At 42.9% G+C, this 26,153-nt stretch overlaps 2 protein-coding genes across 18 annotated transcripts in view; both read right to left on the bottom strand.

The window, feature by feature from the left end:
* Positions 1–271: 271 nt before the first annotated feature.
* Positions 272–26,153, bottom strand: part of LOC139637406 (NLR family CARD domain-containing protein 3-like) — a 34,710-nt gene continuing 8,828 nt past the window's right edge. For 7 of the 17 annotated variants that reach the window (XM_071506085.1, XM_071506091.1, XM_071506088.1 and 4 more), the window contains 6 exons: positions 7,204–7,377; positions 6,939–7,112; positions 6,674–6,847; positions 6,408–6,581; positions 1,565–1,611; positions 272–1,455 (listed from right to left, as the gene is read on the bottom strand). In XM_071506085.1, coding sequence (XP_071362186.1) covers positions 917–1,455; positions 1,565–1,611; positions 6,408–6,581; positions 6,674–6,847; positions 6,939–7,112; positions 7,204–7,377 — 1,282 coding nt within the window. In that variant the 3' untranslated portion in view covers positions 272–916. Of the gene's footprint in view, positions 1,456–1,564; positions 1,612–6,407; positions 6,582–6,673; positions 6,848–6,938; positions 7,113–7,203; positions 7,378–7,491; positions 9,293–9,455; positions 9,685–9,840; positions 9,920–12,290; positions 12,405–12,930; positions 14,333–14,533; positions 14,788–24,687; positions 25,680–25,788; positions 25,836–26,153 lie in introns of those variants that run through there. The other 10 variants (XM_071506097.1, XM_071506092.1, XM_071506096.1 and 7 more) reach the window with 7 other exon arrangements.
* LOC139637536 (uncharacterized) lies at positions 19,872–21,012 on the bottom strand. Its single transcript, XM_071506323.1, has one exon. It carries the CDS (start codon positions 21,010–21,012, stop codon positions 20,164–20,166), a length of 849 nt encoding a protein of 282 aa, XP_071362424.1. The 3' UTR covers positions 19,872–20,163.

Genomic DNA, 26,153 nt, shown 5'->3' with positions numbered 1-26,153 from the left:
CAGCAGCGGGGGCCTGAGCCGCTGCAGCCCGCGGCCCCTCTCTGTCCCTGGGGGAGGAACCGTCCTGGACCAAGCAACCGTGGATGTGTTACATCCATCAGATTTTCAAGCCTGCGCCGTCATCCATCTTGAAAATCTACCTGCTAGTGACACTAAATCCATAAACTTAAGCTGCAAAGTGAAGGAAATGTTCAGAGTTCATAAGCTGCAGCAGAAAGTGAAGGCCAGAGACCGACAGCAGCTGTTTGTGAAGTGAAAAAATAGTCACAACTTTCATAAATATACAATTGATTTATTTGAAAGAAATTATGACTAAATTAAAGGCTTAAATGTCACGTTATTCCTGAGCCCAAGGACATTATATTTAGGATATTATCTGTCCTAAATCCTCCAATCTGGCCAATCTTTAGACGATACAAGGGTCACTGACTTTGTCAAGTATCAGCAGGTGTGTTTCCATTAAAATACCCATTAAATGTCATAAGTGGCTCTTTAATTGAATCCCCCACATTAGGAGCTATTGAATGAAATGATGAACTTCTACAGCAGAAAAACAGACTCTGGAAGTGGAGACTTGTGTCGACATATTTGATGTTTTCACTTTCAGTGTTGGACTTCAAACTTCACTGAGTCACCTGAGAATTCAAACCCAGGACCTCAAAACCTTTGACAAGTCTTCCAGCAGCTGGGACAGAAACAGAAACCAGTTCTTCTCTTGGAGACTTTCAGTCTTTCTTCTGGACATTGGCTTTCAAAGCTAAATCTCTGTCTGAGGATTCAACAACAACAAGTTTACAAGAATCATTTTTTATAAATAAACTGATTCAATACATAAATCTGAAAATGTGAGTGACAGAGACACACAGATCTGTCAAACAGAGAAAGTTTCTCTAACAGGAGGAGACTCTGTGCTCCACTAACACAGAGACACTGAGGAACCACGAGTGAACATGAACCCAAACCCAAACCCAGGATACAGAGGCTGAGTGAAGGTGGTGTTGAAGGTGTGGAGGTGGATCAGTGAGTCAGAGGAGACTCTGTAGAAGGACAGAGAGCCAGCAGGACAGTCCACATACACTGCTACTCTGTGAGGGACGGAGGAGGAGGAGGAGGAGACAGATGTTACTCTGTTATTGTGACGGACAGAGTAACCACTGTCAGAGCAGAACAGAGTCCAGGACTGATCGTTCCGTCCAAACCAACAGTCTTTACCGTTTCCTCTCCTGCTGATTCCTCTGTAACTCACTGATATAGAAACCTCTCCTCTCCACTCGACCTCCCAGTAACAGCGACCAGTCAGACCAGTTCTACACAGCAGCTGAGGACACTGGTCAAATCTGTCTGGATGATCAGGACACGACTGATCCTCCTTCACACGTGTCATCTTCCTGTTGTTGTCAGACAGTTTGATGTTTGTGTTCACTGTGTTTGTGTCGAGTGTGAGTTCACAGGAATCTGATGGAGAGAACAAGACACAGCTGCAGTTATTGATCTATCATCTGATCAGTTATTGATGACTCAATGTGCTGCTTTGTTTTCATGAATCAGTGAAAATCACACTTACACTTCCTCAGACCTGGTCTCAACCAGCGGCCTCCAGCAGGCTCCACCCTGAAAGGAGGAGGGGGGTCAGACCAGCATGTTCTCTGTCAGCATGCAGACATGGACATTACATGGCTCTCACACACACACTGTTTTATTATTGTGTTCAGTTTCTAACAGGTTCTCCCCCCGCTGGGAAACAAACTCTGGTCACTGGTGAAGTTAGCGACACCAGCGGCCATAGTCACATGTTTCCTGGGGCCAGACACTGAGTCCAACCTGAAGCTGCTGGCGAAGGATAAACGTAAATACAGGACGACTGTAATGCACGTCGGCACTAATGACACCCGATCACACCAATCGGAGATCACTAAGATTCATGTGGAGTCGGTGTGAACTTGTGGGTTTGTTGATAACTGGCAGACTTTCTGGGGAAGACCTGGTCTGATTAGACGGGACGGCAAATATCCCACGCTGGATGGAGCTGCTCTCTTCTCTAGAAACCTCACTGAGTTTATCAGAAATCAAAGCCAGGAAAAACCAGAGCTGAGAGCAGGAGGCAGAGCCGCAGTCTGACTCTCTGCTCTGCGCCTCTTAGAGCAGTCGCTGCCATTCACCCCCTAAAAACTGTGTGTGTCCCCACCACCTACATTTAAATGTAATAAATCAACAGTGAACAGAGGAGGAGATAGACATGAAAACCTAATAAGAATGAACACAACTGTTATTCCAGAACCAAATAACAGGAACATTAAATGTGGCTTATTGAATATCAGATCACTCTCATCTAAATCTCTACCAGTCAATGATCTGATAACTGATCATCACATTGATCTGCTCTGTCTGACTGAAACTTGGCTGCAGCAGGATGAATATGTTAGTCTGAATGAATCAACACCCCCCACTCATGTTAACGTTCATATCCCTCGAAGCACAGGCCGAGGAGGAGGGGTGGCAGCCATCTATCACTCCACTTTATTAATGAATCCTAAGCCTAAGGTTAATCATCATTCATTTGAAAGCCTTATTCTTAGTCTGTCTCACCCAAACTGGAAGACACAAAAACCAGTCCTACTAGTTACTGTATATCGTCCTCCTGCCCCTGACTCTGAGTTCTTATCTGAGTTCTCAGACTTTTTATCTCAGTTAGTTCTCAGCACAGATAAAGTTATCATGGTGGGTGATTTTAACATTCATGTAGATGTTGAAAGTGACAGCCTGAGTATTGCATTTAATTCATTATTAGACTCAACTGGCTTCTCTCACTCACTCTTTTAACCAGACCCTTGATCTGGTTCTGACTTATGGGATTGACATTGAATATCTAACAGTTTCTCCCAGAAACCCTCTTTTATCTGACCATTTTCTGTTAACATTTGAGTTCGTAAAGCCAGAACATCCTATTATTCATCATTGATAGAAGAAAACAAGAACAATCCCAGGTTTCTGTTCAGCACTGTAGCCAGGCTGACAGACAGCTACAGCTCTGTTGATCCATCTATACCTTTAGCCCTCAGTTGTAATGACTTTATGAGCTTCTTTACAAATAAAATTGTCTCTGTTAGAGAAAAAATTCACCATCTCCTCCCCACAGCTGGCTCAGATGTACTGTCCAGTTCAGCAGCCTCAGAGTCCACTGTAACTGGCTTATATTTTGACTGTTTCTCTCCTGTACATCTCTCTGAGCTCGCTTCAACAGTTTCGTCATCTAAACCATCGACTTGTCTTCTAGACCCCGTTCCAACAAGGGTGTTCACAGAAGTTTTTCCTTTAATCGACACCTCTATATCAAGTCTGATTAACTTATCTTTATCAACTGGTTATGTTATGTTATGTTTATGTTATGTTATGTTGAAAGTTGCAGTAATTAAACCTCTACTTAAAAATCCTCCTCTTGATCCAGATGACATTATTCACCTGTTCACCACAATGAGTTTTTTTCCAACCTGAACAACAACAACCCTCTGATACGACTCACAGCAGCGTCTCCTGGAATAGTGCTCCTACGGCAGCAGGTGTACCAGACCTTGGTTGTCATGGTTACAATAACAGCCGTGTGTACTGTTTCTCTCCTGTACATCTCTCTGAGCTCGCTTCAACAGTTTTGTCATCTAAATCATCGACTTGTCTTCTAGACCCCGTTCCAACAAGGCTGTTCACCGAAGTTTTTCCTTTAATCGACACCTCTATATCAAGTCTGATTAACTTATCTTTATCAACTGGTTATGTACCGCAGGCTTTTAAAGTTGCAGTAATTAAACCTCTACTTAAAAAGCCTACTCTTGATCCAGATGTTTTAGCCAATTATAGACCTATATCCAACCTCCCCTTTATTTCCCAAATCCTTGAGAAGGTCGTTGCAAACCAGTTATGTGATTATTTGCACAGAAATGGTTTGTTTGAAGATCTTCAGTCAGGTTTTAGAGTCCATCATAGCACAGAAACAGCTCTGGTTAAGTTTACCAATGATCTCCTCATAGCCTCAGACAATGGACTTGTCTCTATACTTGTCCTACTAGATCTTAGTGCTGCATTTGACACCATCGATCATAAGATTTTATTACAGAGACTAGAACATATGGTCGGCATTAAAGGAACCGCACTAAGCTGGTTTAAGTCATATTTGTCAGATAGACTCCAGTTTGTTCATGTTAATAATGACTCCTCTATCATCACAAAAGTCAGTCATGGAGTTCCACAAGGTTCTGTGCTAGGACCAATGCTCTTCAGTTTATATATGCTCCCTCTAGGAAACATTATTAGGAGGCACCAGATAAATTTCCATTGTTACGCAGATGACACCCAGCTGTACTTATCCATGAAGCCAGGTGAGACTAACCAGGTAGACAAGCTTCAGGTGTGTCTTAAGGACATAAAAACCTGGATGACCAGTGATTTCTTACTCTTAAATTCAGACAAAACTGAAGTTATTGTAATTGGCTCAAAACACCTCAGAGATACACTATGTGATAATATACTGACTCTGGATGACATCACCTTGGCCTCCAGAGCTACAGTCAGAAACCTTGGTGTCATTTTTGACCATGACTTGTCCTTTACTTCACACATAAAGCAAATCTCTTGGACAGCCTTCTTCCACCTGCACAATATTGCAAAAATCAGACCCATTCTGTGTCTAAAGGAAGCTGAAAAACTATGTGGACGGCCACCCACCCTGAGCACGGTTCTGTTGGAGGTTTCTTCCTGTTGAAAGGGAGTTTTTCCTCCCCCCTGTTGCCAAGCCCTTGCTCTTTGTGGGAACTGTTGGGTTTTTCTCTGTAACAAAGTAAGGTCTTGACCTTACCCTGTAAAGTGCCTTGAGATAATGTATATTATGATTAGGCGTTATACAAATAAAATTGAATTGAATTGAATTGAAGTGAAACAGGAAGTGGAGTCTTTATCTTGTAATTATACGGAGCAGGGAGGAGACACGGAGAAAATATTTCATCCTTGGTTTTCTCAGTTGTGGTGTGAGACACTTTGAGTCTGTGACTCTGAAGCTGCACAAACTAATGTCACAGCAAATAAGATGAAGACACAAAGAGGCTCCTTCATGGAAACTACACAGGAGCTGCAGCTTCACTAGACTAACACACACACACACACACACACACACACACACACACACACACACACACACACACACACACACACACACACACACACACACACACACACACACTCACACTCTCAGTCCTCTCTAAAGTGACCTTCATGTGTCACTTTGCTCCACAGTGTCTCAGTCTGTGACGTGTTAGATGAATGAATCTGACAGATGATGTTCACAGGTCACTGAACAGTTTAGCAGAAACATCAGTCCTGATGTTGTGTTTATTCATCAGCCGTCACACAGCAGCAGGAAACATACGAGCGTCTGTCGTTTGACTTTAAGTCAAAGTCCAGAGGAAGTCAGAGAAACTGTAGAGCAGAGAGGAAGAGGCTCAGAGAGGAAGACTAGTGAAGCTACAGCTGCTGCACACTTTTCATGAAGGAGCCACTTTGTGTCTTCCTCTGATCTGGAGTCAGATTTGTTGTTGAAAAAACAGCAGTTTCATGTTAAAAACATTCACTCACAAACACTAATTATTCACCTGTTCACCACAATGAGTTTTTTTCCAACCTGAACAACAACAACCCTCTGATACGACTCACAGCAGCGTCTCCTGGAATAGTGCTCCTACGGCAGCAGGTGTACCAGACCTTGGTTGTCATGGTTACAATAACAGCCGTGTGTACTGGCTGTGTGACTGTACCGAGAGCGGTCGACATCTACGGCCACAAGATGTCGCCTAGCAACAAAACCTAACTTTGGGTCATAGCTGCTGACAGACGACCTGTGGGCTGGTTTGTTACAGCTCAGTCTTGTTGTTGACAGCTGGAAGCCTCCGTATAGTTATTACATCTGTTTGTCACAGTTATGATTTACTGTCTCCTAAATACAACAGATCTCATCATCACAAGATCAGGAGCTCAGAGAGGTTCAGCTGATTATTGATCATCAGTATTTTAGGAGACAGAGACATGATGGTGCGACCTGATTGAATTCTTTTATTTCCTCCCTGGTTGAAGACACTGGGAGATTAATGTCTCTGAGCAGTGGAGATGGTTTTATTAAACCAGCTGAAACGTCTCCAAGCTGCTTTGTGCTGATTCAGCCTGAAATAAAAAATAAAAAACACAGCTGACAACAGCTGATTTCAGAACAGTGAGATCTGTTCTCCTCAATATGACACAGTGAGTCATGATGAGACACTGGAGTCATCAGGAGAAAACTCCTCTTGTTTCTGTTCAGATCTGTCATCAGCTGTGACCGAGAAACTGTTCACAGCTCTTCTCCTCTATCAGACAGTGTCTGTCCATACCTGAGAGACTCCAGTCTCCAGTCTGGATCCTCCCGTCCAGCAGACAGCTGCTTCACTGCTGAGTCTCCTGGATGATTGTAGCTCAGGTCCAGCTCTCTCAGATGGGAGGGGTTGGATCTCAGAGCTGAGGCCAGAGAAGAACAACCTTCCCCTGTGACCAGACAGCCTGACAGACTGAACACACACAAAACAACACACAGGAACCTTCTGTCAACACTTGGTGGTCTATGAACAGTCATCAGATAAACAGGTTGATGGATCCTGACCTGAGAGTTTCCAGTGAACAGTGTGGACTCCTCAGTCCAGCAGACAACACCTTCACTCCTGAATCCTGCAGGTTGTTGTTACTCAGGTCCAGGTCTCTCAGACTAGAGGACTGGGAGCTGAGGACTGAGGACAGAGCTTCACAGCTTCTCTCTGAGAGGTTACAGCCACTCAGCCTGAAGAGGAAATCCAAACATAATCATTCACCAACTGACATTTTCTGAGTAAATAGAGGCCTGTATCTTGCAAAAAATGTTAAACACTAACCTCAGACCTTCCAGTGAACAGTGTGGACTCCTCAGTCCAGCAGACAACACCTTCACTCCTGAATCCTGTAGGTTGTTGTTACTCAGGTCCAGGTCTCTCAGACTAGAGGACTGGGAGCTGAGGACTGAGGACAGAGCTTCACAGCTTCTCTCTGAGAGGTTACAGACACTCAGTCTGAAGAGGAAATCCAAACAAAATCATTCACAAACTGACATTTTTTGAGCAAATAGAGGCCTGTATCTTGCAAAAAATGTGAAACACTAACCTCAGAGTTTCCAGTGAACAGTGTGGACTCCTCAGTCCAGCAGACAACACCTTCACTCCTGAATCCTGTAGGTTGTTGTTACTCAGGTCCAGGTCTCTCAGACTAGAGGACTGGGAGCTGAGGACTGAGGACAGAGCTTCACAGCTTCTGTCTGAGAGGTTACAGACACTCAGTCTGAAGAGATGATAACAAGGAATTAAAGAAGAAAATCATTTGTTTTCTCTCCTGTTGAACAGATAGAAGTGTCTTTATATAATGATGAATAAATCCAACTATTTCTCCACTTACACAGCTTTGTTGGAGGCTGTGACCACTGGCAGCAGCCTCAGAAGAGCCTCCTCTGAAGCAGAGTATTTCTTCAGGTCAAACACGTCCGGATCTTCTTCTGATGACAGTAAGATGAAGACCAGAGCTGACCATTGAGCAGGAGACAGTTTCTCTGTGGAGAGACGTCCTGATCTCAGGGACCGTTGGATCTGCTCCACTAGAGAACCATCATTCAGTTCATTCAGACAGTGGAACAGGTTGATGCTTTTCTCTGCAGACAGATTCTCACTGATCTTCTCCTTGATGTACTGGACGGTTTTCTGATTGGTCTGTGAGCCACTTCCTGTCTGTGTCATCAGGCCTCGTAGCAGAGTCTGATTGGTCTGCAGTGAAAGACCCAGGAGGAAGCGGAGGAACAAGTCCAGGTGTCCATTTGGACTCTGTAAGGTCTTGTCCACAGCTCTCTGGTAGAAAAGTGTTGGTTCAGGTTTGTCTCTGAAGACTTTAGTCCACCTGGATGTTGTTTGTTCCTCTGACAGCAGATTGACTCCAGAGTCGATGAAGGTCAGATGGACATGAAGAGCAGCCAGAAACTCCTGAACACTCAGATGGACGAAGCAGAACACCTTGTCCTGGTACAGGCCTCTCTCCTCTTTAAAGACCTGTGTGAACACTCCTGAGTACACTGAGGCTGCTCTGATATCGATGCCACACTCTGTCAGGTCTGATTCATAGAAGATCAGGTTTCCTTTCAGCAGCTGCTCAAAAGCCAGTTTTCCCAGAAACTTGATCATCTTCCTGGTCTTTGGACTCCAGTGTGGATCTGTCTCAGCTCCTCCATCATACTTGACCTTCTTCAGTTTGGACTGAACCACCAGGAAGTGGATGTACATCTCAGTCAGGGTCTTGGGCAGCTCTCCTCCCTCTCTGGTCTTCAACACATCCTCCAGAACTGTAGCAGTGATCCAGCAGAAGACTGGGATGTGGCACATGATGTGGAGGCTTCGTGTTATCTTGATGTGGAAGATGGTCTTTCCGGCCTGCTGCTCATCTCTGAACCTCTTCCTGAAGTACTCCTCCTTCTGTGGGTCAGTGAACCCTCTGACCTCTGTCACCATGTCAACACACTCAGGAGGGATCTGATTGGCTGCTGCAGGTCGTGTGGTTATCCAGAGGCGAGCAGAGGGAAGCAGTTTCCCCCTGATGAGGTTTGTCAGCAGCACGTGCACTGAGGTGGACTCTGTGACATCAGTCAGGATCTCAGTGTTGTGGAAGTCCAGAGGAGGTCGACACTCATCCAGACCGTCAAAGATGAACACAACCTGGAACTGATCAAACCTGCAGATTCCTGCTTCTTTGGTTTCAGTGAAGAAGTGATGAACAAGTTCCACCAAGCTGAACTTTTTTTGTTTCAGCACATTCAGCTCTCTGAAAGTGAAGGGAAATGTGAAGTGTATGTCCTGGTTGGCTTTGTCTTCAGCCCAGTCCAGAGTGAACTTCTGTGTTAAGACTGTTTTCCCAATGCCAGCCACTCCCTTTGTCATCACTCTTCTGATTGGTCCATCTCCAGGTGAGGCTTTAAAGATGTCTTCTTGTCTGATGGTTGTTTCTGGTCTGTCTGGTTTCCTGGAAGCTTTTTCAATCTGTCTGACCTCATGTTCATCATTGACCTCTCCAGCCCCTCCCTCTGTGATGAAGAGCTCTGTGTCGATCTGATTCAGAAGGGTTGGGTTTCCTGCTTTAGAGATCCCCTCAAACACACACTGGAACTTCTCCTTCAGCTTAGATTTGAGTTTACGTCCACAAACTGCAGCAGAGTTTCCTGAATGAACACAGAACAAAATATATGAAAAACTTATTCATGAAGAACACATGACTGTTTAATTCCCATAAAGAATACATATATGAACATATATGAACATATTTACATGTTAGTAAATGTCTCATTTCTCCATCATGTTGAATCTTTAGAGAAATCCTCTTACTGCTCTGCAGACAGTCAGCCAGCTCCTCCTGCTTCATCCTCCTAAGGAAGTTCACTGTGATCTTCAAAAATGCTTCTCTGCTGCTCCTCCTCTGATCTTCATCCTCACCATCCAACACCTCCTCATCCTCCCTCTGGCTCTCTGAGCATTCTGGGTAATCTGGACCCAGAAGCTTCTGGATCTTCTTCAGCTCCTTCTTCACAAAAGTGACCATGTTCTCCTCCAGCAGCTGGAACGGGAAACTATATGAGTGACAGCATCAAACTAAAACCATGGAGCCAAACATCAGATCCATGTTGGACAGACTGACAGTCCACTGGTCTAACAGTGCAGCATGGAGATGATTGTGAGCAGATGTGAAAGTAGCTGTTGTACATGTACAGACCATAAATATAGAGTCCAGGTGTGTTTGATGCTGCTGGGCAGACTGACCCCTGGGAACCTCTGAGCTCTCCTGGTCCACTCTGTGGAGGAATCATGAAGAATGAGCTCACATTATGTCTGTCCACACAGAGACAAACACAAGCTAAAGGTCCATGAAGTGATGTTCGGATGTGAGCAGCCAATCAGACCACTCCCTGTGGAGGTAAAGGTTTACTAGTCCTGCTGATCCCACTGAGAATCAACAGCTCAGTCTGCAGCTGTTTGTAGCTTCCAGTTCAGTGTTTGGCTTCACCAGTTTGGTTTAGTCCCAACGTCTCTCACCAACCCTCCACACAGCTCTCCCTCCCTCACTCAACACTGCTGAAGAGCCGAGAAGCAAGGCACCTCGACCCTCCAGCTGCTCCAGTGCAGCTGCTCAGTGTCTGCTTGTATCAGACTGGTTGTACTGGGCAGCCCCCAGTATGAAAATGACAATGAACCAAAACATTTTCACTGAGTAAGAGACAGTTCAAACATGAGTCAGGAACATTTTAAAGGATCAGTTCTCAGTCAGAGGTGTTGATGGTTGAACAGCGTCTGAAACATCCACCTCCCTCCCTGATTGGTCAGCTGTGTGCAGGTGAGAAAGATGGCGGGGTTTGAACTTCTCTCTTCACACAAACTATTTCTGTCACTTTTCATGTGAACAACTGAGGTCAACACACGGCTTCATGATATTTGTAAAAATGTAAAATGATGATGATGTGATTTTTGAACAGACATGTTCCTTTACGTCTGGAGAATATGATTTGTAGTCTGGGGCGTCTCTGTAGCACCACATACTAACATGCTATGGTGCTAACAACGCACAACAATGTTGTGACACATTTTACCGTCATCAGAAAAACTGCAGCTCCTGTGATTTGGAAGTTGCACTTGGCCATACTGTGATTTTGATTATATTTGGATTCATTGTTCAGCCCTCGTCAACACTGTGAAAGTCTTCCAGGACAGACTGTCTGAACGTGGGAGACGTTATCTCCATATTCAAACCACATTGCATTAGATTCCTGTGTTTAATACCCTCAAGTTGAGGGAAATACTGAGATAGTGGACGGATAAATGAAGTAAGCTGAAGTCATGTCAGTTTGATTCACTTTATTTTATTCTGGTTAGTTCTGGCATTTTAATCTGATATGTAACTGCACTTGTTTTGTCTTTATGGATTTTGATGAACTGTGGACAGTTTAAAATACTTTTTACCAAAATAATTTAAAAAGTAAAATCCCAAGCTGACAGAACCCTCTCTCACAATTGACCTGTTCCAGAACCAGTAACTTACAGATCATTCTATGCTTCTTCCCACAGCACATTTACACCAGTGTCTCTATTTACACTCACTGAAATGGTTCAACAAATGAAGTCTTCATCTTGCTCACTGGATGTGTTTCCTACAGGACTACGACACTATGCCCACTCTAGGCTCCTCCAGTCTATCAACTGTGAACAGCTCTCTGACCTCTGGCTCTGTTCCTGCCTGTTTTAAAACAGCTCCTATTGAACCTCTCCTTGAAAAACCTACCTCGGATCCTACCACTCTGAAAAATTGCAGATCTGTCTTTAAACTCCCATTTCTGTCCAGAGTTTTAGAAAAAGTTGTGTTCAAACAGTTATTAGCACATTTAACAAATAATAACCAGTTTGAAATATTCCAGTCTGGCTTCCGTTCACTCCACAGCCCTGAGACGGCTCGTCTTAAAGTTTGCAATGAGATCTTATTGGCTGAAGATGCAGCTTATTGCTCCATTTCAGTTCTTTTAGACCCCAGTGCTGCCTTCGACACAGTAGATCACAACATACTCATCGACCGACTGGAGAAGTGGGCCGGAATCACTTGTGTGGTTCTAAACTGGTTCAGGTTCTATCTCTCTAACAGGTGTTTCTCTGTGTCGATGGCTGGTTCAGTCTCATCTTCTGCTAATTCACCCTATGGAGTTCCCCAAGGTTCAACCCTGGGTCCAATTTAATTTTCTAGTTATATGCTGCCTCTTGATGACATCATACGTCAATACAATCGGTCTGAGATCCTCTGGTAGTTCATTGTTCCAACGTCTAAGCTGAAAACTAAAGGAGCTTTTTATTGCATGATACCTTTTTAATTTAATTAGATTTTCACCTTGATTTGTTGGATGTTTCATTTCATTTGTTTGGAGGTTTTATATTTGACTCATGTGAAGCACTTTGTTACTTGAACTGAAAAGTGCTATACAAATAAATTATTATTATCATCTCCATATTTAAACCACATCACCACCCTCCCCCTCTATGACGGCTGCAGTTTGACCTCCACCTTCCAGTGTGGACGTTCACAACAGAAACAAACACTTTGATTTCAGACCTGGTCTAACAACACGTCATACAAACTGGTTCTTTTCTACAATAACCTGAGTTTTACTGTCAGTTACAGCTTACATCTGATCAGCTGATGGACGTCCTTCTTTAAAGTCAATGGGCCTGTCCTTTGACCCGTCGCTCTTTAAAGACACACAGCTGGGTTCAGGAGAGTCTGGTCTCTGCTGCTGGATCCTGAAACAACAACAGATCTGATTAATGTGCATGTTGAGGAAAAACTGATGGAAAATATGTTCAATCTTTCAATAAACACAACAACTCATTTCACAAGTTTAACACCCTGCCTCACCTGAAATCACCTGTCATCATATTTACTACATCCATATTATTTCTTTACTTTGCATTAGATTCCTGTGTTTAATACCCTCAAGTTGAGGGAAATACTGAGATAGTGGACGGATAAATGAAGTAAGTTGAAGTCATGTCAGTTTGATTCACTTTATTTTATTCTGGTTAGTTCTGGCATTTTAATCTGATATGTAACTGCACTTGTTTTGTCTTTATGGATTGTGATGTTTCTTCATTAGAAAATCTTTGAATAAACACAACAACTAACTTCTAGTGTGAAAAGACTTTCTGTCGGTTTGAATTCTGACCTTTGATCAACAGATTGTCTGACATAATAATGATGGAGCAGTGATCTGAGAGCTGAGCTCTGACATGGAGAAGAGTCATGGACATTTAGAGATCCTCATCTCACCTCTGACCTCTGGTCTGGCTGGTTTTAGAAGGAGGCGCTCCCTCCTCTCTGTCCTCACACTGATCCATGCTGCTGGATTCACATCCACATCAGCTCACACACACTTTCTACCTTCATGTGGAGACAAACACAAATCATTCATCTGCACATCCACTCAAATTGACATCATTTCTCCTGTAAAAATACCAGCTGCTCCTCCACTGACTGACTCTTCTTCTCTGGTTCGTATCAGCGTCAGTTGAATACAGTCTGACAGCAGAGTGAGGAAGAGGAAGCTGCTGTACTTCTACTATCAGTCCACTAGATGGAGTCATGAAGCTGCAGTGAAGTGAAGAGCAGCCCAGCTCACACACGATGGACCAACATTAACATCCACTGACACACAGAAGGACTGAGATCAACTGATTGGATCTGACATTGATCCAACAAGGTGGAATCAATAATCAATAAAGTCTCAGTAAAGTCCTGACAACAACATGACATGTTCAGTATTGATCAGTGATGTGAAGTAACAGTCAGTTTTGATCACACAAATGATAATAAATAATTATAAGCTTTATTTATTGAGCACTTTTCATACAAGAGATGTAGCTCAAAGTGTTTACAATAAAAAATGGAATAGTACAATAAAATAAGGCTGAATAAAAGGACAATCAAATTAAACAATGCAAATAGTTGTAAAAGTGGAAAAAAACCAAATAAAGACAGAAATCAGTAAGAAATGTAAAATATGAGATCATTAATTAAAAGCCAAGTTAAACAGATAAGTTTTCAGAGTAGTTTAAAATGTTCACAGAGCCTGCGTCTCTTTTAGCTCTTGGCAGGATTTTCCATGATTTTGCAGCATAGTTAAAAAACGCTGCACTGACTATTTTCTTGTGTGTAAAATGATTTAAAAGTCCGTCAGTGGAAGATCTAAGAGCTGGACAGGGATTATAAAACAACAGAGAAGCTGCAGTGTGAGCCGGTCCCAAAGAGCTTTAAAAACAAGTCAAAAACTACAACTTTCAAATCTATTGTGACCCTTTAGTTTCTGTTGGAGAACCAGGAGCCTCTGGCTCATCTGATGCGGTGTTAACTGTGTTTCTGAGCATCATACAGAGCCTTAAAAACCCCGTCAGCCCCTCAGCCCGCCGCTGTGTCCACATCAGTCCTGTAGTTAAATCTAATGACACCATTCACCCACAGAAAGTCACAGCTGTTCTCCGGCGGCTGTCCGGCCCAGCTCAGGCCGCATTTAGTGGCTCAGACAGCGGGAGAGCAGCGGCTCATCTCCGCCTCCTCCACAGGCTGAAAAGCTGCCTCCAGTCCTCAGGAAGTGGAGCTGCACAGTAATAACGACTCTGTGTTCAACTACTGACCATCAACTAACTCTGCTTCTGCTCTTATTCCACCGCTTCTACTGCAAATATCCACACAACATGGAGGACACGGTTAATGTGGGTCCACACTTCAGTTACAGTCACATTATAACAACACAACAACAACTACACAACCATATTAACATTGTAACACAACAACAACACAACAATAAGCTGAGGGTGAAATGACTCAGGTAACAACAGGTGTTAACGAGTAAAACATTAAAAACTGCTCACATTACCTTCAGAGGAGAAAATCATCTGCATCACAACGTTTGTTCAAAGTGAAGCCAAAGTTCAACCAGGAAACGGGGGGAGGTGGAGGGTGGAGAGTAAAGTGTGGTGAGTTCATGGTTCACTCTGTGTTGGACTTCAACCCAGGTCACTGCCATAAGGATTCAGTCTCTAAGACAAGCGCTCTGCCAGTTCAGCCTCCTGTGTACTAACACTTCTCCACCCTGCACATGTGTTTGTTAGTGAGTCTGTGCAGCTTCACCATGTCCTGTGGGTCAGGTAGGAAAAGTTTATGTGAGCATGTGCAGAACAATGTAAGAAGTGTTCTAGTTCTAGTTCTAGTAGTCAAACTACAAATACACCTTACTGGTACCACAAAACAGTGATGGAGTGACAGTTGCCATATTTTACATTTAAATCCTATTATATTTTAATGTTGCCTAAATAAAAACACATTTTAAATGTTAAGGAGGTGAAAGAAAGTTTAAACGGATTTTGATTTATTTTGCTGGCAGGTTTTTATTTCACTCCTATCTGACTTGTTTGTTTGGAGAAGCTTTCAGTACAGTAAACCCAGGACTGTAGGAGTACAGGGGTGGTAGTAAAGTGAGACTAAAGACCATAGCCATTGCATTTTGATTCCTTTTTTAGGGGAAACATCACTCAGCTGCTTTCACATCTGGTTTTTAGATTTAGATTTTTAGATTTATGTGCTGCAGCTGAAAATCAGTTTGATCAGGTTGTGAGTTCTGAAGTAAAAACCAAAGCGTTTCAAAAAACTTTAAATGCACAATATATAATTTTATGCTGCTATGGGGTCCCTCAGTCAAAGGTGTTGGTGACGTTGTGAAGTAGCATGGGATCATGGGAGTTGTTGTCTTCACACCCATTGCAGTCAGTGTCTCCCAGGTTGGATTTCTCCAGTGTCAGTTGTTCAGGTTTATTTTATTTTTTTACCTGGAGCTGAATTATTCCCTCTTCTCTAGAACAAACAGACCTGGTGATTAAATCTGGTAAAAACATATAACTTTTTGCTTGTTAAATGACTGAAACTGATCCTGATTATCAAAACAGCTGCAGGTTATTTTTTTGCAGATCAACTAATTGAGTAATTGACTGAAAATTGCAGCTCTAGTTTTCTTTAAACTATTTTTTGTTCAGGTCATTGAGCAGCTCAAAGGTCCATGGTTACACTGGCTGACACAGAAACCCTCAGAGAAAACACAGAGGTATAAAGTCTATGAGGTGTGGGGTCGTATTGTTCATAGGAATGTGTAAAAACAAGTGTCACAATTACTGTGTCTCAGTTACTTGATGCCATGATGCAGTCGTACACACAGATTCTCTGTCTGAACACTGAGGCTCTGATTTCAAACCCGTCCTCCCTCTTTTTCGTGCCAGGTTTTTGAGGCCATGAGCTCCAAGGTGTGTAAGAGCTGCGGTGGCTCGGACATCGATGTGGACCAGGCGCGTGGCGATGCAGTGTGCATGGGCTGCGGCTCCGTGCTGGAGGACAACATCATGTTGGTGTGTCTAGTGACTCTACCTTGAGTTGTGAAGTAATCGATTCATGTTTGTCACTTTAGGATTTTATTCTCACATCACTGTAGATATTTATCTGGACAATCAGTCGTGTGTTAGCTCTCCTCCACTGTAGCTGCCAGGGTGAAGTTTAAGTGGAGCATCAGCTATTTAAATACAATTATGCCATAAAGTGTGTGGTTTAGTTGAAGCTGCAAAAGAAAAAAATGCCGCCACAATAAGTGTTGTTTTTGTGTTGTTCTTTTTTTCTACCGTAGAGGAAACACATTTATTCTGAACTTAAATATTTCCTCTTGCCTTGGTTTAAAGTTAGAAGTGATAGCCAGCCAGAGCAGGACAGGCCACAGGTGTAAGATCAGTATTTATTATGGTTTGGTTAGTTTATGGTGACCTGCAGAACCCAAACACCAGAGTTCTTCTTCAGACATGTTTTAAACTCTGTAACTCTGCTGTGATTAATATTTTAACGTTGTTTTCACACATAAAAGTGGAAAAAATAATGAAAAAACTAGAAGAGGAAACATCAGAGAGACTCAGCCTCATGTTTGAGCCTCAGTCAGACCCAGACTCAGATGAGGAGTCTGTTGAGACCAGAATCAGAGACTAGCAGACGGTTAGCTTAGTTAGCATCTTTTATTTGTTTATGTTGTTTGTTAGCTTGTAACCGTCAGTGGCTGACACAGTGTTAGTGATTGTGCTAATGCAAACTCTGGCTCTCAGTACTGACAAGGTTTCAGGTGTATTTAGCCCCGCCCCCCTGTTCCCACAGGTTGACAGGATTGGTTCCTCAGGTCCTATGACTGTCTGAATCTGTTTTTATGAGACTGTCATTGGTTCACTGCAGTTCAAGGTGGAAACACTCAGTCATGGTTGACTGATTATTTCACTCATCATATGTCTTGTATGATATTAAAAACATCATATTAATGTGGCGTCCTCTGTGTGGTGTTTTTTAGAAACTGCCTTTAAAGTAGTCTGATTTGGGACTTTTTCTCTTTTACTTTTGCAAAATAATAAATGTACAGTTTTTGAATTACCTAATATTTGCTCACAGAATAAATCACAATAAATCATGGTGCATTTTAAAAGATGTCCACCTTCGTTCCTCCAGAACGTCAGTGCTCTTGATTTCACCTGATCCCTCGTCATTTCCTCAGTCAGATGGATGTTGGGTGTTCGGGGACAGCCTGGCTCTTATGTAATGGTTTGCTGTGAGTTAATGTGTGTGTTGGTCCACAGCAGCTTATCTGTCTGAGTATAACATTTACCTTGAGTTTATCTCTGACCTTCAGCCTCCAGGACTTTTCACTCCTGCTGAGTCTGCACAAGACCATGTGTTAGAGTTTGCTGTCTGTGGTGTAGTTCCTCTGACTGTGCACTAGATGGTACTGTTGGATTACACTGCACTTCATTTACATGCTTTAGGTATTTTGGTGTTTTTTAGAGTGAATTTATGAGATAAAACCAAACATTAGTATTTAATTCTGGCAAAAAGTAAATACAAAAGTAATTTGAAGATGTCACTTTAGGCTCTGGGAAATTGTGCTGAGCATTTAAGATTTTATTTCATTAATTTATTTTTTGGGGGGGCAGAGGTTTATTTTGTTTATTACAAAGCATACATTAGGAAAAAGAAGTTTACTTTCCTATACTGTCCACAGTTTTGCAAAATTTTGAATTTAGAGCAGATTTACAAAGAACTTTGTGGACTGTGGGAGCAGTGAAGTGTGAGCATAATAAAAAGTATGTCTGAGGGGGATCTGGAAGAACATAATAAATACTAAACGAAATAAATAAAGTCAGTAAAATAATATTACAGGGTCAGTCATTCAGTACTTCACTTACACAGAATCCTTACTTATTTGATCGACTTGGTCCATAGTTGAATAAATTCAGTTGTCTTCAGACGGAGAGAGAAGGTAATCTTTTCCATGACATAAATGTCAATCTGTCCACTCCTGTATTGTTGAGGGCTCAGGAAGTAACCAGCACCTTTTGAACACTTTCTTACAGACAGAAATCAAAATATCAAACGTATATTCATCTCATCATCTTGCCTGAAAATCAACAGTTACTGAAAGTAGTTAAGAAAATTGTAACAGCAGCTCAGTCTCAAATGTACTTTTTAGTGCTTTGTGAAACTAATGGCTGGACAGTCCTAAATATAAGGCAGTGGTTTGTTTCCTGAAATTAAGATTAAGACATAACAGTTGATTTATAAAGAAAATGATCACCATTTAATTGGCAAGTTAAACGATGATGTAAATAAAAGATAGTTACAGCCCTACTTTTGTTTTCTGTTTAATTCAGACGAACACATTTCAGAAATATATGCAAAAAAATCTTATTCTCATGAGAATAAATCAGGTTATTCTGATGTGTAGAAGAAAGCTAACAAGAAATTACATTAAAAAATAAAAAATGAATTAAAAAAATAAAGGTTTGTGGGTTTATTTTCTGTTTCATCCCCTGAACATCTCTCCGGTGTCTTTAGATGGAGCCAAACATCCGTCCTTTGGAGAGGCACACCTCTCAGGAATGGGGAGGGAGTCCCGAGCTCAGACTCTGCAGAGAGGTGAGTGACCAGCAGAGGGCTGTCAGCACTGAAACCGCTGTTGGTTCATGTTCATGTCTGTTTGGACCTGGGAGAATTTGATGATGATGATGATGAAGATGATGATGATGATGATGATGATAATGATGATGATGACTTCACAGGACTTTTTATCTTTCAGTCAGTTTTAGGAAAACATCATCTCCAGCACCTGTTCACCTTCAGTTTGTGTGTGTTGACAGGTTTGATTGAATCTCGGTGTGTGACAGTTCTCCTGTGGAAGCTGTTGTCTGTGTTTAAAACCTCATCTGATGCGACGGCTGAGTAGTTGAAGGCTTTTCAACACTTGGAGAGATTTACCTCCAATCTTTTTATCCTGTTTGTTCAAGCAGCTCCTCTCATGTCTACATCTTAAAGTCACAGCTGCATGTTTTTCTTCTTTACTGCTTTTGAGATAGTGATCAATTTTATATCGTACAATTTCATACAACAGCTAAAATAAACTGATAATCTAAGGTCAAGTTTGAGGCCAGCGGCTAATGTGATTCATTCAGAATTCAGTCTTGAGCTTGGAAACAGCAGCTGAGGAGTCCTCCAGCTTCTGATCCACAGTAAATACAACTGGATGAAAAAATCTATTTAATTCTGATTTAATAGTGTTTTTTTATTATTTTTTTTTATTTGAGTGATCCAACATTGATTTGTGAAATCCCGATATTGATCTTTGCAGTTGTGTCTTTCTTGTATAAACCTGTACCAGTGGTTCCTTGTTGTAGGTGGTTCAGTTGGTGCTGCATGATGTGGCCTTTAAAACTTTTAGTTTTTTGGTTTTTGTTTGTTGTTCAAAAATAGTTCCACATTTTTCACCACTGAAATAATAAGTAATTAACAATGAGTGTCAGTCTATATGGGTTACTATTAGCAGGCTTACCAAAATAAGAGCTGAATAGTTGTAACAGGTAACCTGGAGGTGTGGAACAATAACTAAATCAGCTAAAGACTCGTCCTGTGTTTTGATATTAGTGATGGAAAGTAACTATATGTTCACTCAAGTGTATTTTCATACAGATTTACCAAACTTGTACTGAAATACAGATCCTGCATTTTGTACTATTTAAAATATTGTACTTTTACTCCACTTTGTTTTTTTTAATTAGTTTTATAATTTTCTTTGCAGATTAAGATTTTAAATAAGTTAGAGACACATACTGTGTGATCAATATTCAACATGAGGAATATGATTAGAAAATATGTCTTGTCATATTATTTATATGTCAGGTCACCTCTTATCTTCCTTTATTGCTCTAATTTAAGAAGAAGTTGATTCAGAAATCAAAAATAAAATTTAAGATTTTTATTGTCCAAATAAGGAGTGTGGGAGGAAACCGGAGTACCCGGAGAAAACCCACGCCGCCACAGGGAGAAACTGGTGGTGATCCAGGATCAGCACTCAGCCCCTGTGTGGCCCTGTATAAACTTGTGACCCTGGCGACAGTGATGCAGCAGTGATAACCACTGCACCACCGTGCCAGCGTCACAGGTTTATGCCAGGATTAGAAACAAAATGCCCCACAGAGCGCAAATGCCAGCAACATGCAAGAGGGGCCAGATGTGCTGCCTCCATCCACCGCTCTTCTTCTTCTTGTGTGCAGCCCGAGCAGAGTGCTCCTTGATGTGGGCTCGCAAACACACAACGATGGCGGCGTCCACAGATGGGTGCTCTGAAAATATGGCGGTCTCTAGCTTGCGCATGTTGCCGTACTTTGTCTTCAGGGCGTCGATCACGGCCTTGCACATCTTCTTGATGTCTTTTTCGTTGGGGCAGAAAGCTCCACTCAGAGTGAGGCCCTGCAGGGTTTGGTCCACCAGTTGTTGGGTGTAGGCGACCAAACTTTCCTGGGTCCAGAGGTTCACAACGGGGCACTTTGAGAGCACTCTGGCCGTCAGCAGGGCGACAAACACCCGGGTTTCTTCTGCTTCCTCGGCTGCGTCCTCACAGCCAGAGGTGGAGGAATCACCAGAACCAGTGTTTTTCTCTGGTGGGTCCAGGTCGATGGTGGAGATGGAGTCGTTTTCCTCTTCCAGGATCTTTGACTCAGCCGTGACTTCGGTGTCTCTGTTGGTCTCGACCGAGGCTTCACAGCTGGAGCTGGAAGAGTCGGACTCCGTCTCCTTCTCTGATGGTTCCATGACGTCTGTGGAACTCGGCTCAGCAGCAGCGTTCTCCGCAGCGAAGGTTTGGACGTCTTTCTCGTCCGTGTTTGTCAGGTCAGAGGCTTCAGGTGCTGCTGCCGACACGTTGGGACCACGGCCCCGCTTGTGGGGTTTAGGTTTAGCATCAGCAGTGCTATAAACAGGAGGAGCCATGCCTCGCAGGCAGGTTTTCACCATGGTGAGATGTTTGAGGTTCTTGAGTCTGGTTCTTCCAAGAAACGAAATGCAGTGTTGAGTCTCAGGTGTGAAAGTGGTTTACCTGTGACACATGTGTCTTTAATACATCAGCACGAGATCAAAGCCACAATGAAAGATTCTGACGTGATGTCACACCCTGGGACGCGCACACTGCAACTGCGCATGCGCGCGCGTGAGTGCGTGCGTACGTACTGACGTACATGCCACTCTCGACTCTAAACTTGTTTTGTTTATTTTCGTAATTTATGTAATTTTGTTTTAATTTTTATGTTGGATGTGTGTGTGTGTGTGTGTGTGTGTGTGTGTGTGTGTGTTTTCTCGTCATAGTCACTATCACAGTGATTTGGTGAAACCCTGTGAATAAAACGCACCGACACTATTTTAGCAGTAATTGTTTTGAGTCTTGTGTATTTTGGGCTCTCAGGACACCTGTAGCTGCAGCAGCCCCAGAGGATTCTGGGTAACCGAGCCGCTCAGCATGAGGCTATAAAGCGTCAGGTCCAGTCAGAGTCCGGCTGTGATTCTTCTCCTGGGACTGAACTTGATCGACACGTAACAAAAATGGCGGCGAGGACGTCTGAGCCGACGCGTCGCCGATGAAGAAGCGACTTTTCTCGGCTTTCCTCGCCGCCGCCTCACGCTGAGTCCGGTGAGAGGCGGCACCGGCGCGTTCGGCGGGAAGCTGCGGCTCAGTTCGCCGAGAGGGAAGGAGCTGAAACAGGAGCTGAAAGAAAGCGCGGGAAGAGCAGCGCCACAACCAGGAGCCACAACAAGGCCGCAGCTGTCGGCTCTGTCGGGGCCACAGGAGCTCCGACTCTGAGGCTTTGACTCCTTCACTACAGGAACTGATGCTGAGAAAAGAAGTGCCGACTGGTTTTTAAGTGTAATGGGACCAAAGACTTTGAACCTGCTCCACAACTGACTGCAGTAAAACACAGAGAAGCTGTGGACACACTGATGAAGCGTTTCCCACCAAATCCCAGGCAGAGGGAGAATCGCTCCCTGTGTCGCAGCATCATGTGAGTTCGCTGAACCCTGTGAATCTGAAGATGCTTTAAATGAGACACTAAGAGACAGACTCGTGTGTGGACGGAGAAATGAAGCAGCACAGAAAACGACTCTTGTAAAAGCTGTGAATATCAGTGTGACAATGGAAATGGCGGGTAAGGAAGCCCGGCAGCTACATGCTACAGGGAGAGCGCACAAACTCAGCAGCAGGAAACCAAACTCACAAGGCCAGTTCAGCAGGGTCAGGAAGGAAGGAGTGAGTCTTCAGAGGAGGAGCCGTCTGCTGCCGGCCATTTTGTGCTGATCATGAATATAGGTGAGAGCTCAGAAGGTCATTGGGCGAAGCCTCGGTTGGAAGGACGTCCAGTTCAAATGCAGACAGACACTGGGTTGTGGGCGTCACTTGGGCCTCACACAATCTACAAGAAATGCATCAGCACCTCTGTGTCCTCATGACACCTGTAGTCACAGCGCCCCAAAAGGATGATGGGTAACTGACATGCTCAGTTATGTTGTTGTTAGCCATGAAGCTATGAAGCGTGCTGCATTCAGGAAACACAGCGGTCACGTTCAGTCAGAGCCTGGGTTTGATTCATATACCGATCACTGAAGTTTATCAATACATAACAAAATATCTATGATCTAAGGTGAAGTTTGAGGCCAGAGGCTAATTTTGTAGTTTTCTCTGATGAATAATTTGACTAAAAACACTGCATTAGCTTTGACTGATGAGCTGCGGTGTCTGTTGAAGAGAATATAATAATCACGTTTTCACCTGTCAATCAAAATCTGAATTCATTCAAAATTCAGCCTTGATCTTGGAAACAGCAGCTGAGGAGTCCTCCAGCTTCTGAGCCACAGTTGTAGATTTTTTCATACAACTGGATGAAAAAAATCTATTTAATTCTGATTAATAATGATAGATTTTTTTTATTTGAGTGATCCAACATTGATTCTTGAAATCCTGCGACTGATCTTTGCAGTTGTGTCTTTCCTCAGTATAAACCTGTACCAGTGGTTCCTTGTTATAGGTGGTTCAGTTCGTGCTGCATGCTAATGCTAAGCTATGCTAATGCTATGCTAACGCTGGTACACTGTGCGGCCTAAAGCAGCCGGTCACCTCAGTCAGTGCATTGTCCGACCAAACATATGTACATGCGTATCTCAGGTGATGTGGTTCCATGGAGGATGAACTAATTAGAGTTTGGTGGTCAAAGGTCAAGGTCACCTCACAAAATGCAGTTTTGGCCTTGTGAATGCCCTCCGGGAATTTCTTCAAATTAGGTCCAATTCAATTTGTTGACATTTCTGCATTGTGGATAATCCTGGGACCTGATGGCTGACTCCCCATAGAGTGCAGCAGGAGTGAGTCCTACAACAGGCATTCAGAGCAACTATGCTGTTGTTTTGTCCTGGTTGTATAGATACGTTTGTCCCACTGAATGAACCTGATCTGAAACATTGAACCAAAGGGAAGCACAGTAAACGACAGACTGAGAAGTTAGTTCTGTAGTGAAATGATGCTCATGTGTTTTTCTTCTTTCTCAAACCTGTTGTCTTCATTTTAATGTTTCTTTTTCTTTGGATGTGAATTTTAACAAATATCAAAATACAACAAAGCACATAATAACATACAGACTGATGTTGAATTAAAAAATATGAACAAAAGTTTTACACAGTAGAAATACACAGAATGTCTGCTGGCCAACAGGAGTAAGTGAGGCGACTGCAGGATCCCTGTCTTCATTGGTGGAAAGATCAACTGCATCCACACTGAGTGTTATGGATGGAGCCCTCCGAGTCTCCTGCACCTATAAAAAGGTGAACATGAGGTTCACAGGTACAAGGTGTGGCAACAGACGCCTCTCCTGTACTGTGGATGATAAACATGGTCGCCCTGACCAGTTCTGGACTTTTGAGGACAATAACAGTTTTGATATTTCAGACTCTGATTTCATGACAAACCCCGAACTTTGGTTGTTGAATATTTGTGACAAAGACGTGGGCTGAGTCAGTTTTTCATTACGATAAATATTGACCTTTGACCTGTGTGGTTTCAGAGTAATTCCATCGTTCATATATTCGTAAGCTATAAAGTTAGAGTTGCTGTTTGTTATATATATTGTGTATTGTTTCCACAATATTTTCACTCTACCATCCTGATTTTTCCCCCTGATCTTGCAGATAAAATCATCACTTCTCTCTGTGGAGGAGCATGGCTTTGTCCAGGAAGATCAGATGCTTGATAGTAGGTACAAAGCATCACAATTGTATGTATGTATGTTTGTATGTATGTAATTTAATGTTATTAATATTATGGTATGGTAAAAGTGAATATCAACAAGTTTACTCAACATTGTTTGTGTACTACTTCATATGAGCATGAAGAAATGAACCAAATGTGCTATGAATGGTGAATTTCCCCACTGTGGGACTAATAAAGGCTTCTTATCTGATGCAGTTGTGTGCCACTGTGTCATTCTTTGTACTACCACTAGATGACTAAATGTCACGTTATTCCTGAGCCCAAGGACATTATATTTAGGATATTATATGTCCTAAATCCTCCAATCAGGCCACTCTTTATACAAGGGTCACTGACTGTGTCAAGTATCAGCAGGTGTGTTTCCATTAAAATACATTAAATGTAATCAGTGGCTCTTTAATTGAATCCCCCACATTAGGAGCTATTGAATGAAATGATGAACTTCTACAGCAGAAAAACAGACTCTGGAAGTGGAGACTTGTGTCGACATATTTGATGTTTTCACTTTCAGTGTTGGACTTCAAACTTCACCGAGTCACCTGAGAATTCAAACCCAGGACCTCAAAACCTTTGACAAGTCTTCCAGCAGCTGGGACAGAAACAGAAACCAGTTCTTCTCTTGGAGACTTTCAGTCTTTCTTCTGGACATTGGCTTTCAAAGCTAAATCTCTGTCTGAGGATTCAACAACAACAAGTTTACAAGAATCATTCAGATGATTTTAAAAATAAACTGATTCAATACATGAATCTGAAAATGTGAGTGACAGAGACACACAGATCTGTCAAACAGAGAAAGTTTCTCTAACAGGAGGAGACTCTGTGCTCCACTAACACAGAGACACTGAGGAACCAGGAATGGACCAGAACCCAAACCCAGGATACAGAGGCTGAGTGAAGGTGGTGTTGAAGGTGTGGAGGTGGATCAGTGAGTCAGAGGAGACTCTGTAGAAGGACAGAGAGCCAGCAGGACAGTCCACATACACTGCTACTCTGTGAGGGACGGAGGAGGAGGAGGAGGAGGAGGAGGAGGAGACAGATGTTTCTCTGTTATTGTGACAGACAGAGTAACCACTGTCAGAGCAGCTCAGTCTCCAGGACTGATCGTTCCGTCCAAACAAACAGTCTTCACTGATTCCTCTCCTGCCGATTCCTCTGTAACTCACTGATATATCAACCCTTCCTCTCCACTCGACCTCCCAGTAACAGCGACCAGTCAGACCAGTTCTACACAGCAGCTGAGGAAACCGGTCAAATCTGTCTGGATGATCAGGATACGACTGATCCTCCTTCACATGTGTCATCTTCCTGTTTTTGTCAGACAGTTTGATCTTTGTGTTCACTGTGTTTGTGTCGAGTGTGAGTTCACAGGAATCTGATGGAGAGAACAAGACACAGCTGCAGTTATTGATCTATCATCTGATCAGTTATTGATGACTCAATGTGCTGCTTTGTTTTCATGAATCAGTGAAAATCACACTTACACTTCCTCAGACCTGGTCTCAACCAGCGGACTCCAGCAGGCTCCACCCTGAAAGGAGGAGGGGGGTCAGACCAGCATGTTCTCTGTCAGCATGCAGACATGGACATTACATGGCTCTCACACACACACTGTTTTATTATTGTGTTCAGATGGAGGCTCGTATGTTTGGACGCACATTCACAGAGAAACAGGAAGTGGAGTCTTTATCTTGTAATTATACAGAGCAGGGAGGAGACACGGAGAAAATATTTCATCCCTGGTTTTCTCAGTTGTGGTGTGAGACACTTTGAGTCTGTGACTCTGAAGCTGCACAAACTAATGTCACAGCAAATAAGATGAAGACACAAAGAGGCTCCTTCATGGAAA

The sequence above is a fragment of the Trachinotus anak genome, unplaced genomic scaffold (genome assembly GCF_046630095.1).
Source record: "Trachinotus anak isolate AG129_WGS33_773 ecotype Australia unplaced genomic scaffold, CSIRO_AGI_Tana_v1 ptg000020l, whole genome shotgun sequence".
NCBI classification, from domain to species: domain Eukaryota; kingdom Metazoa; phylum Chordata; class Actinopteri; order Carangiformes; family Carangidae; genus Trachinotus; species Trachinotus anak.
Note: the sequence above shows the minus strand (reverse complement) of the source record. Positions and strands in the feature narration are given on the sequence as shown.

Excerpts from the sequence above, each read along its gene's own strand:
- LOC139637536 (XM_071506323.1), bottom strand. The coding sequence starts at position 21,012 with ATGGTGAAAACCTGCCTGCGAGGCATGGCTCCTCCTGTTTATAGCACT.